At 36.4% G+C, this 14,816-nt stretch overlaps 1 protein-coding gene across 2 annotated transcripts in view; it reads left to right on the top strand.

Annotated features, from left to right (window-relative positions):
- The window catches only part of Lonrf1 (LON peptidase N-terminal domain and ring finger 1), a 37,824-nt gene extending 23,211 nt beyond the window's left edge, over positions 1-14,613 (top strand). For both annotated transcript variants that reach the window (XM_074054710.1, XM_074054709.1), the window contains exons 7-12: positions 846-960; positions 4,098-4,219; positions 6,473-6,631; positions 6,746-6,908; positions 10,620-10,772; positions 13,278-14,613. In XM_074054710.1, the coding sequence (XP_073910811.1) occupies positions 846-960; positions 4,098-4,219; positions 6,473-6,631; positions 6,746-6,908; positions 10,620-10,772; positions 13,278-13,436 (871 nt within the window). In that variant the 3' untranslated portion in view covers positions 13,437-14,613. The remainder of the gene's footprint in view (positions 1-845; positions 961-4,097; positions 4,220-6,472; positions 6,632-6,745; positions 6,909-10,619; positions 10,773-13,277) is intronic.
- Positions 14,614-14,816: the final 203 nt, after the last annotated feature.

Raw genomic sequence — 14,816 nt, 5'->3', positions numbered from 1 at the left:
GCTACATTCCTGAGCAAGTCCCTTAATTTCTAGCCTTGGTTTCTTCATCTGTAAGTTGAGAGGATTAGACTAGGTGATTTCTAAAGTACCTATAAATCTAACTGTATTTCTAGACAATGCAGAAGGCCCATGTTTCAGGAAATAGTTACAAAGTAAATAAAATCAGCATTTCTCCATGAGAATCACATCTAGGATCAAGCCTAATAGTTCTTTATGATTTATCAGTAATGTTTATTGTTTGGTTTGGATTTTGAAAGAGACTATCGCTATGTATCCCAAGTTGGCCTTCATCCCATCATCCTTCTTGCTCTACCTCCCAAGTCCTGGGTTTATAGGCATGTGCCACCATGTCTGACCAGATTATTCTTTTTTAAAAACTGAATTTTATATAGTAATGCTTTTATAAGACTATTAAGAACTCTTTTTAAGTTGATGATAAAATGAGAATCAAGAGGCTATCCAAAACTAATGATTATTAATGACATATGCCATATTATTTTACACTAAGTCTTTAAAATCTAGTGTTTATTTTATATTTGCTGCTTGTCTCAGTTTGGACTAGCCATATCTCAAGTGCTTAGTAGCCAAATTGTGGCTCTTCCATTAGTCAGAGCAGCCTTAGGCCCTGGGCAAGGCACCTCGGGTTCCTTTGTTGATTGAAAACTTATAAAGATTCAGGAGGGTAACAGTTACACTGACCACTGCCCTTTCCTTCTTCTCTTACTCACCAGGCCCTCCTTCTTCCTCCTCTCAGAAGAGATTATTGTTAGGGTTCCATTATTAGTTGAAACTTTTCCAGTGTGTAGTTTAATGTGAAAACTAACATGTATTTTCATTGATTTCAGGTTGTTTTTTGAGCCAGTAACAACCCCTTGTGGACATTCATTCTGTAAGAATTGTCTTGAACGTTGTTTAGATCATGCACCCTATTGTCCCCTTTGCAAAGAAAGCTTAAAAGAGGTAAATATTTGTATTAGCATGAGATTGTTGGGTTTGAGTTTGTAAACATGGTTTGATTTCTGTGCAGCCATAGAAATAATGATTATTATGTTTAAAATGAGTTAATCATATATGCTAAGTGGCTAAAAAAAGACAATGTTTTATCACCCATATGTTAATGTTGGAGAAAAATTAAAGTGAGAGAGTAGGGGCAAGTAAATAGATCCTAGAGACCAAGCCCTTCTACTTCACTTTCTTAAACAAAAGGAGGTAGAATTGGTTACCTGGTCAGGGCGAGTTCACTTTTAATGATGACAGTATTAGGGAAACCCTCTTGCATTGCTTCCCACCCTCAGTGGTAGACCAGATTTGAGGCCTGTTCTAGCTCTTAATATCTAAAACAACTCTGTCTAGTAGAACTTTTCTGCACTTGGTAGAAATGTGCTATGTTTTTGCTATCTAATATGGGAGCCACTAGCCACATGTAACTGTTTAGCCTTCAGTTGTAGCCACTGTTACTGAGGAACTACAGTTTTAATTTTAATTAACTTAATCTTAAGGAGGCGTTGTGACTACTGGTTACCACCCTGGTTTGTACAGTTGTAGAAAATCAAAGCGGGGAGCCTAGCTTCCCATACCCCTTCTCTTAGAGTCAGTGATCTGCGCTAGTAACCTGTGATAGGAAGATTGCTAGATGTCAGTGGTGTCACCTGTCCCCGGGGAAGACAGCACTCTCTCAATCACGCTGGAGTGACTGGAGATCAACGAAGATGCAGCTCCAGGCTTGTGATGCCAAGTAGTAACTTCAGGGGGCACATGGGTGGGAAAGTGATTCTGTCTGTGGTGATTAGTATTGTTTACAGAAAAATATGCATGATAACATATAACGTTGTTACATTTGATATGTGTCTTATGTACATGCCAACCTAATATGTAAAACAAAACCATATTCAAAATGTTCACAAAGTCAGGAAACCTAAGTGAAAGATCTTCTTAAAGAGTTTGCCAATTACGTTTTCAACTAATTTGCTCAATGTTTTCAGACACTCTAAACATGCTATTTCCAAACTTTTTAGATATTCTAGTATAATTATGCTTTTTTTCCAGATTAACTCTTAGATCCATTGCCCTTGTTTAGAGATATTTTGTCTTAAAAAATGTTTGACATTTGAAGAAAAACATACTAAACATATTACCTGAAAATATAACTAGCATTCTGTTGAAAAATGTTTATTGTGTTTCTAACTTTGAAGGCATCCTGTATAATATCATTTGTAAAATCTAAATACACATAATAACCAATTTTTAAAAATAATATTTTTACATGTTATATTTTTCTACTTGCATTTTGTTGTCCTCATTTTTTCCACTTAAATATATTTTAAAGACATGATTTTCTTTTTAGTGCAGCAAAATAGTACAATACTCACTTCCCTATTACTGGGTGTATTTGTTGTTCTTTTTTATTGTATGTAATATATGAACATCATTTTAAGTTGATGATTGGACGCATCTTTGATGTGAAATTCCCGAGAGGTGAATTACTAGACCAGAGAATATATATTTACAAAGCTCTTAAAGTGAATTGCCATATTGCCTAGCTCCCAAAAATGTTACACAGATTTAGACTTCGTCAGTATGTAGAGAGGTCATACTTCCCCACAGGCATTAAAGTCTCAAGCATCTCTTTATAAATTTAAAAGAAAATGATAAGAGTAGTGCTTTTATAGTATCTGAAATTTGGTTGATCTTTTGACAAACTGTTTTCTGTGTATGTATTATCTGCTCAAGGGTACTTTTCTCCACTTTAGAGCCCAGTGGTTCTTAAAATGTGTTTCCCTGACTAGCAGCTGCTTCTGTACCACCTGAGCTTGTTAGGAGTGCAGACACTCAGACTTCACTCCAGATCCACTAGATAGAATTGCCAGGGTGGGACTCAGCAATCCATATTTTAGCAAGTCTCAATTCATACTCCAGTTCCAAAACCACATCTATAACCACTTTCCCAAGCTTCCACATTCCCTAATCCTTCATTGGATATTGACAACACCCTGATTTTTGCTGGCTTTACAGATTAAAAGATGGCTTCTTTTTTGCCCTATGATTTTTCTCACAAGAGGTTTTCCTCACTACTTATATTTAATAAATAAGTTCGAGGCATTTTCTGTGCACACACTCTGACTAGTCTCTGGCTGTAGGCAATTTTTACCTTGATTACAGAGATATAACATCTCTGTATCCATATAATTCAGTACAGAGGGTGGTAAAATATGCGATAACAAAAGTAACTAAGGAAGGCTTCATTTTAGAAAATTGATAAACTGAAACCAGACCTTGAAGGATAGATAGGTTTTTCATAGGCAGGAATGAGATAGATGGCTTTTATCAGTTGGAATAGAGAAACAAAAAAAATGCATGTGATAACAGTTTATCAGAGTATTTAGGGAGAAACACAAATGTGCCATTTTATATAGAATTGCAGGGATGGATCATACAGGAAAAGAATATCTTGGTAAGGCCTAATGATAGTAATATTGGTAGGAAAACTTAAAAGAAAAAATATCTTAAAAAGCCGGGCATGGTAGCACATATCTGTAATCCCAGCATTTGGGAAGCTGAGGAAAAAGGATCCCAAGTTCCAGGTCATCCTGGGCTACATAGCGAGACCCTGTCTCAAAGAACAAAATGAACAAAATTATCTAGAGTTTGCCTTTGAAAATGGGGCCCAAAAAAAGAATTGTTTTGCTTTTTAAAAATATGACAAATACCTTATTTTTTTCATCCTCTTCTTTTTGTTTCTCAGTTAAAATGACAGTTTTGGTACTATATGCTGTGGGGTGAAAATTGCCCTTTGTTGTTGGAGCTGGCAGGGTCAGGGCTGACTGCTGCCCATGAGGATTTGTGATCATAGAAGTGGTCTTACAAAGAGAGTGTGGTTAGAGTTGGCAACCATGAATCTATCGTAATGCTCTGACACAGAGCCTCAGACAGGTTCACCTATGTGGCATCATCCTTTGTAATGTTTCCTCACTAACTAAACTTACCCAGAATCCACTGTGTAAATATGTAATAAAGGCTTTATATTCAGCTAAACTGTTTTGCCTGTTTTATACTGTAGGAAAACTTTTACTGGAATGTAAAATAATATTGTCTTTTAGTATCTAGCAGATAGGAGGTACTGTGTCACACAGCTGTTGGAAGAATTAATAGTGAAGTATCTGCCTGATGAACTGTCTGAGAGAAAAAAAATATATGATGAAGAAACTGCTGAACTCTCACAGTAAGTTTCTTCTCATAAAAATTAATCAAATTATGAAGTACTACCATTGAAAATAGTGAAGAGAAACCTTCCCACAGTAAGCTGGATCCTGTCACCTCAATCTAGCAAAGGCATATTTTAAACAAATACTGGTTAGCTTCTCCTGTTTTCAGAAGACAGAATTTTATAAAAGCTTAATAGGTAGTGTCCAGCTATTCTGTAGGGAGTTAGCAACTCAGCTCTTTGGGCTGAGATGGGAGAGGATTTTCCTGCAGTAACATCAGGCAATGGAATAGATGTAGAAGATGGAGAGGTTAACACAGGTGGGAGCAGCAGCTCTCAGGTGTCTTGGTGGAGCAGAAAGAAAGCTGAGAACAAATGACCTATGTTAGCAAGGGCTTTTTAGCTAACTAGAAATTTGAAAAGGGGACCAAAGATGAAGTTTAAAGGAGTAATTTAGGGGCCAAATCCTTACTAAAAATACTGGCTGGCAGCAGAGCTGAGTATCAGCCAGGGGGAAAACCTGGACATGACTGGGACTTAGTAGCACATTCCACCATTGGTTGCGTAGCAGCTGATCCGAGCTGGGTAGATTTGCCCAGCTTTGCTTGTCCTGTGCATCTTTCTTTCTTGTGTTTTTCTGCCCTTCTTTTCCTTTAATGTCTTTTCCTTCTTTGACCAGTCTCTTGGGTCTCTCTGAATTTCTTTCACAGGTTTTTAACTTCTTCATTCTTTCTTTCACTTTCTTTTAATTGAAAATGCTAAAGAACAACATTAAATTGTACTTGTTTTTATTTCACAACTTTTTGCTTCTGTTTTTCCAAACATAAATTAAACCACTTATATTTCTCTTCTTACTTTCTCAAGAGAAGTAAGCTGTACCCGTAGAGTTTTCCTTTCCGTGTGTGCCTTTGAAATGCCTTCAGTAGGCCCAGGACCTTCCATAGAAGACAGATTTCCATTCTTTCCTTTTACAGAAATTGTTAGTAGTTTGTCTTTGCACAGAACTGGTATGCTATTGTGAAGTTTTATGATGGAAAATATTCTGATGTGAGGACTATGACCCTTTATGATCAACACTGAAAAGGCTAGATTTAAGAAAGCTACATGCTTTAGAAATCTCCAGCATGGTGATCAACCAGACAACCCTCAAAAGAGTGATACAAGTGAGGGAAGTGAAGCTCTGTCACCTGAAGAGCTCAATTGGTGGAGAGAAGCCAGAGGGACTCTTGCTGCTTACCAGTGGGGCTGTTTATTTAAACATGTTTATATTAAATATTATATTTACATTAGTAGTTAATAGTGGATTGGCAGAAAAACTGGAAAAGAGCAGAAGAAAAGCTGAAATCTAAAGGGCATTTAGGTACATATCCTTCCAGACTTTGATATGAATACATTTTAAACAAAAATGAGATCATATTATTCTGTAACTCCCTCTTTTCTTTAGTACACTGTTGTACATGTCCTCTTTTACTGGAAAGCATAGTATTCCATTTTAGGATATGCGCTAATTTACTTTCCTCCACCTTTTGCTTCAAAGTTTTGGCCACTATCCACAGTGCTATAGTGAACATTTGTGGGTACTTGTAGGGTTATTTCTAAAAAAGAAGCCTGTTGATTCCAAGAACATGAACATTTCCTACCCAAAACATAAGGTTTCTGATATATAGTGCCAAGTACTTCTTTTGTATGCTTTACTTTTTTTCAAACTGCCCCCACACTACCAGTTTTTCTTATATTGGTTGTATAAGTTTTGCCAAAACTGGGCATTGCCTTTATCATTTCTTACTATCTACCAATCTGGCAGTGAGAAATGTTACATCATTTTAGGTATCTGGAGAAAGTGTTATCTTAATGCCTATGATTTTTTGTCTACTGTAGGAACTCATTTTTTCTTATTGTTAGCTTTAAGTAACTATTAGTATTTTGTGGATAAAAGCTATTAACTCTGTCCTATGTTACAAGTATTGTAAATAGGTTTTAATGTAAGTTATTCTAATAAATTCTCTTGGTTTATAAAGATACATCTTTGTATGACAACCTGGTTTCTGAAAAGTCATGCTTTTTCTTTTAAATAAAAGGATCACAAAAACATTTTAATATCAATATTGCATCAGTGTGACCCTAATGCAGAGGATGCTGATTCTTGTTTTTGCAGGAATTAAAGTCACTTGATTCAGAATCGATTTTTTACATTAATTTATCACTGTTGTAAACGTCACCTATTTTTGTTACATGCTCTGATTTATGACAGTGAAACTTCTTTTTCTTCAGCTTGACCAAGAATGTTCCAATATTTGTTTGCACTATGGCCTACCCCACCGTGCCTTGCCCTCTTCATGTATTTGAGCCAAGATATAGGTTAATGATTCGAAGAAGTATGCAGACTGGAACCAAGCAGTTTGGGATGTGTGTCAGCGATACACAAAATGGGTAGGCTCTTTGTGAACTTAAATACCTACATTTACATTGGAACTTTCTTTAAGCAGAAATGGAAACTTGTATACTGAAGCTTGAGCTTTGATACTAAGTAGATTTTTCTTTCAGTTTTGCAGATTATGGCTGTATGTTACAAATTAGAAATGTACATTTCCTACCTGATGGAAGATCTGTGGTTGATACAGTTGGAGGAAAGAGGTTTAGGGTATTAAAAAGAGGAATGAAAGATGGATATTGCACTGCAGACATTGAATATCTGGAAGATGTTCAGGTATTGAAAATGTTCCTTTCTAGCAGCATATTCTGGTCTACTGTGTCCTGAGGATTGGTGCCAGCATACAGGCTGATATTTTCTAGACACATGAAATAGTTCTTCCTATCAGAGACCCTCATCACTGCTACTTAGGAGAATTAACTGCAATTACCTTTTTCTTACTTTGTTCTTGAGTCATTGTGTATTCAGGATAACTTGGGAGACTAGAAATTACATCCTCTTTATTTCTACAGAATGCCAGGCATTATGGTCCCTAGGCTGCACGTGTATATATGTAACGTGTATGTGTGTGTGTGTGTGGATAGTAGTCACTTCCAATAACAGTTACTAAATTGAACTTTCAGTCTACCTTGGTTTTGAAAGATTGCTAATCTCTGCTTTGTCTTACTGAATTTATTGGTAAATCAAAGCTGATATAATTAGTAGATGGAAATCTGTTTTAAAGGTAAATACATACTTTAAGAATTGTTCTATGTATTAAGATTATTCCTGTGTCAAAGATAACTTTAATGATAAAATAAATATTGTTGGATGCTGTGTTAAAATTCTAGGGCATCACAAATCAAGCACTATTAATATATGTGTTGATATTATCTAACCCAAGTAGGGTTATGGCAAAACTTTGGAAAGGGTTGGTTAATGTGGCCCTTTGATGTTTCCAGAATCTGGTTTACCAATTACAATTAGTTGCACCAGAAAATTGATTTGTGATATTATAAATATCAAATTTTGAAGGCAATTTCTTTGGGGAAGGCATAAAAACATTGACCTTTGCTGGGTACAGTGACTCAAGCCTGTAATCCTAGCTACTTGGGAGATAAGAGATCGGGAGAATCATGGCTGGAGCCTGCCTGGGCAAAAAGCTTGCGAAAGTACATCTTAACCATCGTTGTGGCATGACGGTGTGTGCCTGTCATCCCAGCTACATGGTGAAGCACAAATTGGAAGATAATGTCCAGGCTGGTGGTTGTAAAGCAAGACCCTACCTCTGAAATACCATTGCCAAAAGGACTGATAGATGGCTCAAGTGGTATAGCATCCACCTAGCAAGCATGAGGCCCTGAGTTCAAACCCTATTCCTACCAATAAATAGATAAATAGATAAATAAGTAAATAAGTGTTTTCACTTGTTCATTAATCTATTTAGACCCTTCCTCTCAGTCAACATTTATTGACTGTTGGCTGGCATTAGGCATTTTCACAAACTTTAGTTCCTAGAATTTTCTTAACTCTGAATAGTTCACAGATGAAAAAGAGTGTAATTCAGAGGTGCTAATTTGCCCAAAATTCCAGATGTAGTCTAACAACAATCTGACTCTGACTTTTATGCTTTATCATTCTACCATATCACCTCTCTGGTAATGGACTTAATTGACCTCATATTGCCTGTCCTATCTTATTATAAAGATGCCATGGGGATTCTTTGCTCTGTGCAGTAGGATAAAAGTATCGTGTGAATTGAAAATTTGAGTTGATTGACTTAGTCTGTGCCCTAGGCATGCTTGGTTAATGGAATCATTTGCTGAAGGCAATGTTCTTTGTAAAACTAATAATCCTTTTTTAATTTTAGGTAAGTTTGCATCTTCATGTGTTGGTTTGATGGCAAAATGCCTTGAGTATGTTATAAACGTATATAACTATAAATATTCATGCACAATAGAGTAGCAGATTGAAACCATGTTTAGAAAATTGAATTATCTGTGTCTTTGCGGTCTTAGGACTGTCCAGTAATTTTTTTCTTGTATCAGCCTTTACAGGGATTTTCTTGTCTATTCTGGAAAAGCTTCTCAAACTTGTTTTTTATATTAAAATCTTTTTTTCTTATTTTAATAATTTCATTTTTTTGAGCCTGTAATAGAATTTTAAGTTCTGTTTTATTGTTATAATAAAGTTCTTAACCTTAAAAGTTTGCTTTTAAAATTTCTGTTTCCATTATCCATCTCAGACACATAATTCCTGTTTAATAGAACTCATGGTTTGTTTCCTTAAATTTTGTAAGGGTATAAATGCAGTTGCATTTTTTTTGTCTTTTTAAATTATTTAACAAGTCACAAATTTATTTCTTGCTTGGCAATTAAATCTTGTATAGACATTCCATGACAAGAATTCTTCAGTTATATCACCCTCTACCTTCTTCTTAAAAATTTATTGACAAAATACACATAACATAAAATTGGCCATTTTAATAATTTTTAAATATGCCACTTTTAAAATATTTTTGTGATATTAAGTAATGCAAAATACAGATGCTTTCTAAAGGTTAGTTTGAATTTTCATTTCTGTGTTTTTCAAAAGTAAAAAATGTATTCTTTTCTATCTTGTGAGCTATAGTCTTTTATATTTCAAAAATCTTTTCAGAGTCACTTTGTTGTTTTTGTATTAGTCATCCTGGAGGTATAAAAGGCTGAGTCAGCCTGCTATTTGTTGAGATGAATTAATGTAATGGAGTACTACCTAGCACGTAGCAAATGGAATGTAAGTGTATGTGTGTTAAAGGAATCGATGTAAGATGGATGAATTAACTTAGATCTTCCAAATGTGTTCTGTGAGACTCCTTTTCTGTATCTCAGGCTGGAAGATGGATGTATTTAATTTTGCCATTTGGTGAGTCAGTAGTCTAAAGGGTGCACCAAAGGCTTACCTTATCCTTTACAGCAGAAGTCAGGCATTGCATAATTTATTCTCTTTTGATTTACCATCTTTGTATGCCAACTTACTTGTTGCTGTTTTTTATTTGCTTATTTTTGTGTTTTGACCTATTTCCTTGTTAAAAGGTACTATTTATGCTTGTCCTCCTCCTCTTAGAGCTTTCTGCCATGTGGTCCGTACCCTATCTGCCCATATTCTTTTATTGAAGCAGCTGTCTTCTTCTTTTGTGTTCTTCTGCTTTCTAGACAAAAGAAAGTCCAAATCTGTGTAAACCCTTGAACCAGAACTCACTCTCAACATTACTCCTCCCACTTGGGGGGGATATCAGTTGAGCTCTGTGATACTGTACTGCTAAGTCAGCAAGGTTTGGTGGAGGCCAGACCTTGCTGTATTTCTTTAGTTGGTCCCATTAGTACTTTATGGGGCATAAAATATGAAATGACAGCATAAGAACAAGACTCTCTGATAATCTAGAAGTAAAATAGGTATTTTCCCTTTTTTTTTTTTTTTCTTTTTTGGCAGTACTGGTGTTTGAAATCAGGGCATCACACTTGCTTAGGCGGGTATTCTACCACTTACGCTATACGCCCAGCTCTTTTTGCCTTGGTTATTTTTTGAGATAGGGTCTTGCGTTATGCCCAAGCCGACCTGGAACTTGATCCTTCTGTTTATGCTTACCACAAAGCCTGGATGACTTGCATATCACCACACCTGGCCTTTTACTGGTTGAGATGGGGGTCTCCAGAAATTTTTGCCTGGGCTGGCTTTGAACTGAACTATGATCTTTCCTATCTCTGTATCCCCAGGTAGCTAGAATTACAAGCTTGAGCCACCATCCCTGGCTTCTTCTCTATTTGTTTTTGTTTTTTTTTTGTTTTTGAGACAGGGTTTCCCTATATAGCCTTGGCTGGCCAGGAACTCTCCATCTTTTAGCACTCCTGAGTACTAGGATTATAGGTGTGAACCACCATACCTGGCTCCCCTGTTTTTTGCATTTCTGTAGGGTTGGTGATGTGCACAGGGAGACTGGACACATCTTATTGACTGTTGTCTTTCTAGATTGAGAATAGAGATGAGATGAAGAATCTCAGAGAGCTTCATGATTCGGTGTACTCTCAGGCCTGCAGCTGGTTTCAGAATTTAAGAGACAGGTTTCGAAGCCAAATCCTCCAGCACTTTGGATCAATGCCTGCGAGGGAGGAAAACCTTCAGGTAGGATGACTTTTATATTGTTTCCAGTAGTCTCACGTCTTTGTAAACCTAAATTAACAACTTTTTAAGTTTCTCCTTTTATCTTCCTTTTTATAGCATTTGTTTTGACCCTGTCTATAGAATTAAGCTGGTATTCCATAGTGCTATGGTGTCCACTATATTTATATGGCAGAGAACAGAAATGGCTGTCAGCTGAGATGCCTGTAGGAGGCAATACAGAGAGGGGAAAAGTTCTTATGTGAGGGCTTTCAGAAGAAGGAATATGGATTAAAAATGGGATGTTACTATTGATTAAACTATGACTGAGACAACTGTGCCTTCCAGCCTGTCAGCTGTTGCTGCTTTTCTTTTGATGGTTGAGAGATGTACCATTTTCTGCACTTTAAAAAGAAATCTTTTCTCATTTTTCCATCTATCTGCAACACTTTATTCCACAACTCCAATCCATTTTTAATTAATCCCATTCAAACCCCAGTCCCACCAAAAAAAACGAGGGGGAGAGAATGTTACATTTTTAATTAATCCATGTTTAATACTTTACTCATTATGAAACTATTATTCCTAAGGTCTTGCTTAGGTGCTGACACTTAAGCTTAACCTAATGAATGTATTAGGTACTTTTTGTGCTTGCAGGTTTGTGCAGCAGGCACTGCAAGAGGCATGAAAGACGAGTTCCTGTCTTGGAAAATCTGACTCATCAGAGAAACAATTTTTAGGCATAGGCATTTTGAATTGAATTAAATGAAGCATTTGTGGTCAGAAGGTGGCAAATTTCATAGAAGAATGGATGTAAATAATTAAGTGAAGATGGAGTGATAATAGATCTGACTGATGCATACAGCCTCTCATTTCACTTTTCAAAGATTGGTCTAAGTCTGTCTGAATTTCAATTGAATCCTTCACCTGAACTTGAAATTTCAACTTCAGGCCATCTCCAAACTGAAGCCAGTACTCATTCTGTGTCTAGTATGTCGCCAGCAACCACCTCTGGTTTATTTCATCCTGGATACTTGGATTTGATTAAACATGATAGAAATAGGCTTTCATAAGAAAAAATCAAATAAATGAATTTTAAATCTTTAAAAAAACAGCTTTTACAAAAATTCAACATTTCTTCCCCATCATTTTCTCTACCCTCATCTTATTACCTAGGTCTCTGCTACGCTTTCTGTAACTGACATCATATAAATCAAGATTCAGTCAGGAAACAAAAGCAGCCACTCTATATATTCCAGGAATGGAGAGTTTATTGCAGTACATAGAATTCATACAACAGTTGGAGACTAGAGGAGTGAAGGTCAGGGATATCTCTATCAGGATCAGGGGGTGTTTCATCACAGATCATCTGGAACAGTCAAGCAGAGTGCTTTTCAAGAACTTATAGAGAAGCAGCTATAATTTTAGGAATTCCAGGGAGTCCCTACCAGTCTGCAGCAGTGAAGCAGGTGGTTTCCAAGAATTCTCTGAAAAGCTGCTGCCCACACTTCACAACAGTCTCCAGAGTATAACCATCTCTTTTCCAATTTCTGCATCTCACATGAATGCCTTCGTTAGCCAAGTCTAACCCATTGGCACATGGAGGAGGAGATTCTCTCAGAAACAGTTTCTAGCATCTCCAAAGCCGGAGTGGTAGTGACACTGAGTTGAGACTAGACAACACACAAATGTAGAGATCTAATTTGGCTCTAAAGGGAGCTTATTGAAACCATCCTATTGTCATTCAGCAACTTCATGTTTCAAGTCCAGTGAAAAGCAATTTACTGTGCAATAAATGTGTCTTACAAATCCTTTGATATAAATTTATAGCTGTTTTTGTAGCCAGTAGTCTACCTTGCAACATCAGAGGGACTTCTTTGCTGGAAATAGGTTATTTTTCAAACCAAACTAGAAACTAAGACTTTTTTCTTACTATTTTTTTTTTTAGGATTCCACAGTTTTTTAAATTAAATATCAATTCACTTTTCCTAATGCAGTAAATACATATTTTAAGGGAAGCAGTTCATCCAGGAATAGTTTTGCTCCCATGGGACATTTGACATTGTCTGGAGACATTTTTGGCTGTCACAACCTAAGCAGTGCCATTGGCATCTAGTGGATGGAGTTCAGAGATGTTGCTAAAGGGACTACAATGCACAGGACAGCTTCACAACACAAAGGAATTGTCTGGCCCCAAATGACAGTCAGTAGCCTGAGACTGAGAAACCATATGTTAAGGCAGCGCAATACAGAGGAAAAGCATTGACTGCAGAGTCACATCTGGATCAGGATTGTGGCTCTGCCACACAGGAGCTGAGAGATCATGGACAATTGCATTGCATCTGCCATTTTCAGTTTCCCCATTTACATTAGGTGTAGGAATAGCCTGCCTTGCATAATTGCTAAGAGAATTCAAAATGGCACCTGGCACATAGTAAAGTACAAGTAAGTTAGTAGCTCTTCAGTGGTTTGTTACTGTTACATAGATACTTGTTTTCTTAACGCTGTGAACTGTTGATTGATTTTTAGATAACTCCTAATGGACCTGCGTGGTGTTGGTGGCTTCTCGCGGTTCTTCCTGTGGACCCTCGGTATCAGCTGTCAGTATTGTCAATGAAGTCTTTGGAGGACCGGTTGACAAAGATACAACATATACTGACCTATTTTTCTAGAGACCAGTCCAAGTAACTACCTGCTTGGATCTTACTTAAGCTATCCTAATCTGGCTGTGTTGATGCCAGATTGTCCGCTGCCTTTGCACATCCAGTGCTGGTTTAAGAAATGTAACAAAACATTTTTCTTCAACCTCCTGAATCTTGTGGATCTGCAAATGAATACCTTCAACTAGGATTTAGACCACTAATAACTTGCACAGTAAAACACGCAGTAAATGTGTGTTAAACCTCTACATTGTGATAAAGTTGCACTATGTACCATAGTCTAAAATGAACCTAGTACTCTGTATATGTATGTATGTAGTGTGTGTGTGTGTGTTTATCTGTCTGCGTGTGTTTGCGTGTGTGGGTAATATGTGTGCTTTTTCTCTGGCTTTAAGATTTAAAAAAAAGAAAAAAGCCATAGAGAGCTGAACTTGCCGAGGGTCATTTATTGCCCAAGTTTACAACAGTAGTGATACAAGTTTTTGCAAATTGAATTTGCCTCAGATTATCTGTCCTAATGCTTATATTTGCACAAGTGTATAAAATATGGTACATATAAAGTATTTTTTGTTGGAAATACTGCTCTTGCTGAACTGTCTTGACCATTGACTATGACACAGTTTCTTGTTTATGTAAATATTTGCATCCCAGTGGCTGAAAGACATTGGATGCAGAACCTAGAGCCAGTCTTCAGGAACAATTGCAAACCTGACATGGTACTGTGCGTCTATCCATAAAACACTTAAAACTGTGAAAATATGGTTTACATTTCATTGTACATAAAGGTAAGTGGAAAGCTTGATTCAGTACCCGTTAGCGTGTACATTTTAGGGGGCTTTTCATATTAACTGCCTGTCTGTGTAATTTATAGTTTGACATGATGCGTTTGTTTAAAAACTTACATATTATAAACTCACTAAGGATCTGAGGAAAGAAAAGAAGCTTAACGTAGAACTAAGCTTTTACAGTTTGTTTTGTTTTTAAATTCTGGTCTTGGTGCAAATGTTAGTTATGCCTTATTCATATCACAGATTACCATGCTGTGACATGGTTTATATTCATGCTGCCCTAGATACTTTTGTAATTATTTGTTTGCAAATTTGTGACTGTCCCTATTAACTTTCTTTTATGTAAGTAATTTGTAAGTTTCTTAAAATTTTTGCTTTTGCTTATTTAATTTTGAATAAAAGCTAAATTCATAATAATTGTTGTCTTAAATTTTAGATCAGTGCCATAAAAAGATCAATAGAGGAACCAAAGTACATATAGTAAGTTTTGCTTGCTGTTTTGTGACATAGGACGTAAGCTGTAATTTTCAAAACACATTTTTTGAAAACGTGTTTTTGAATGCAATGTCTTAGGGAAGCTTCAGGTCCTAGAATCATCCTCAAATGCACTGTTTTTTAAC

This window comes from Castor canadensis, chromosome 14, assembly GCF_047511655.1.
Source record: "Castor canadensis chromosome 14, mCasCan1.hap1v2, whole genome shotgun sequence".
Taxonomy (NCBI): Eukaryota; Metazoa; Chordata; class Mammalia; order Rodentia; family Castoridae; genus Castor; species Castor canadensis.
The sequence above is the reverse complement of the archived record's forward strand: the minus strand, read 5'-3'. Positions and strand labels throughout refer to the sequence as shown.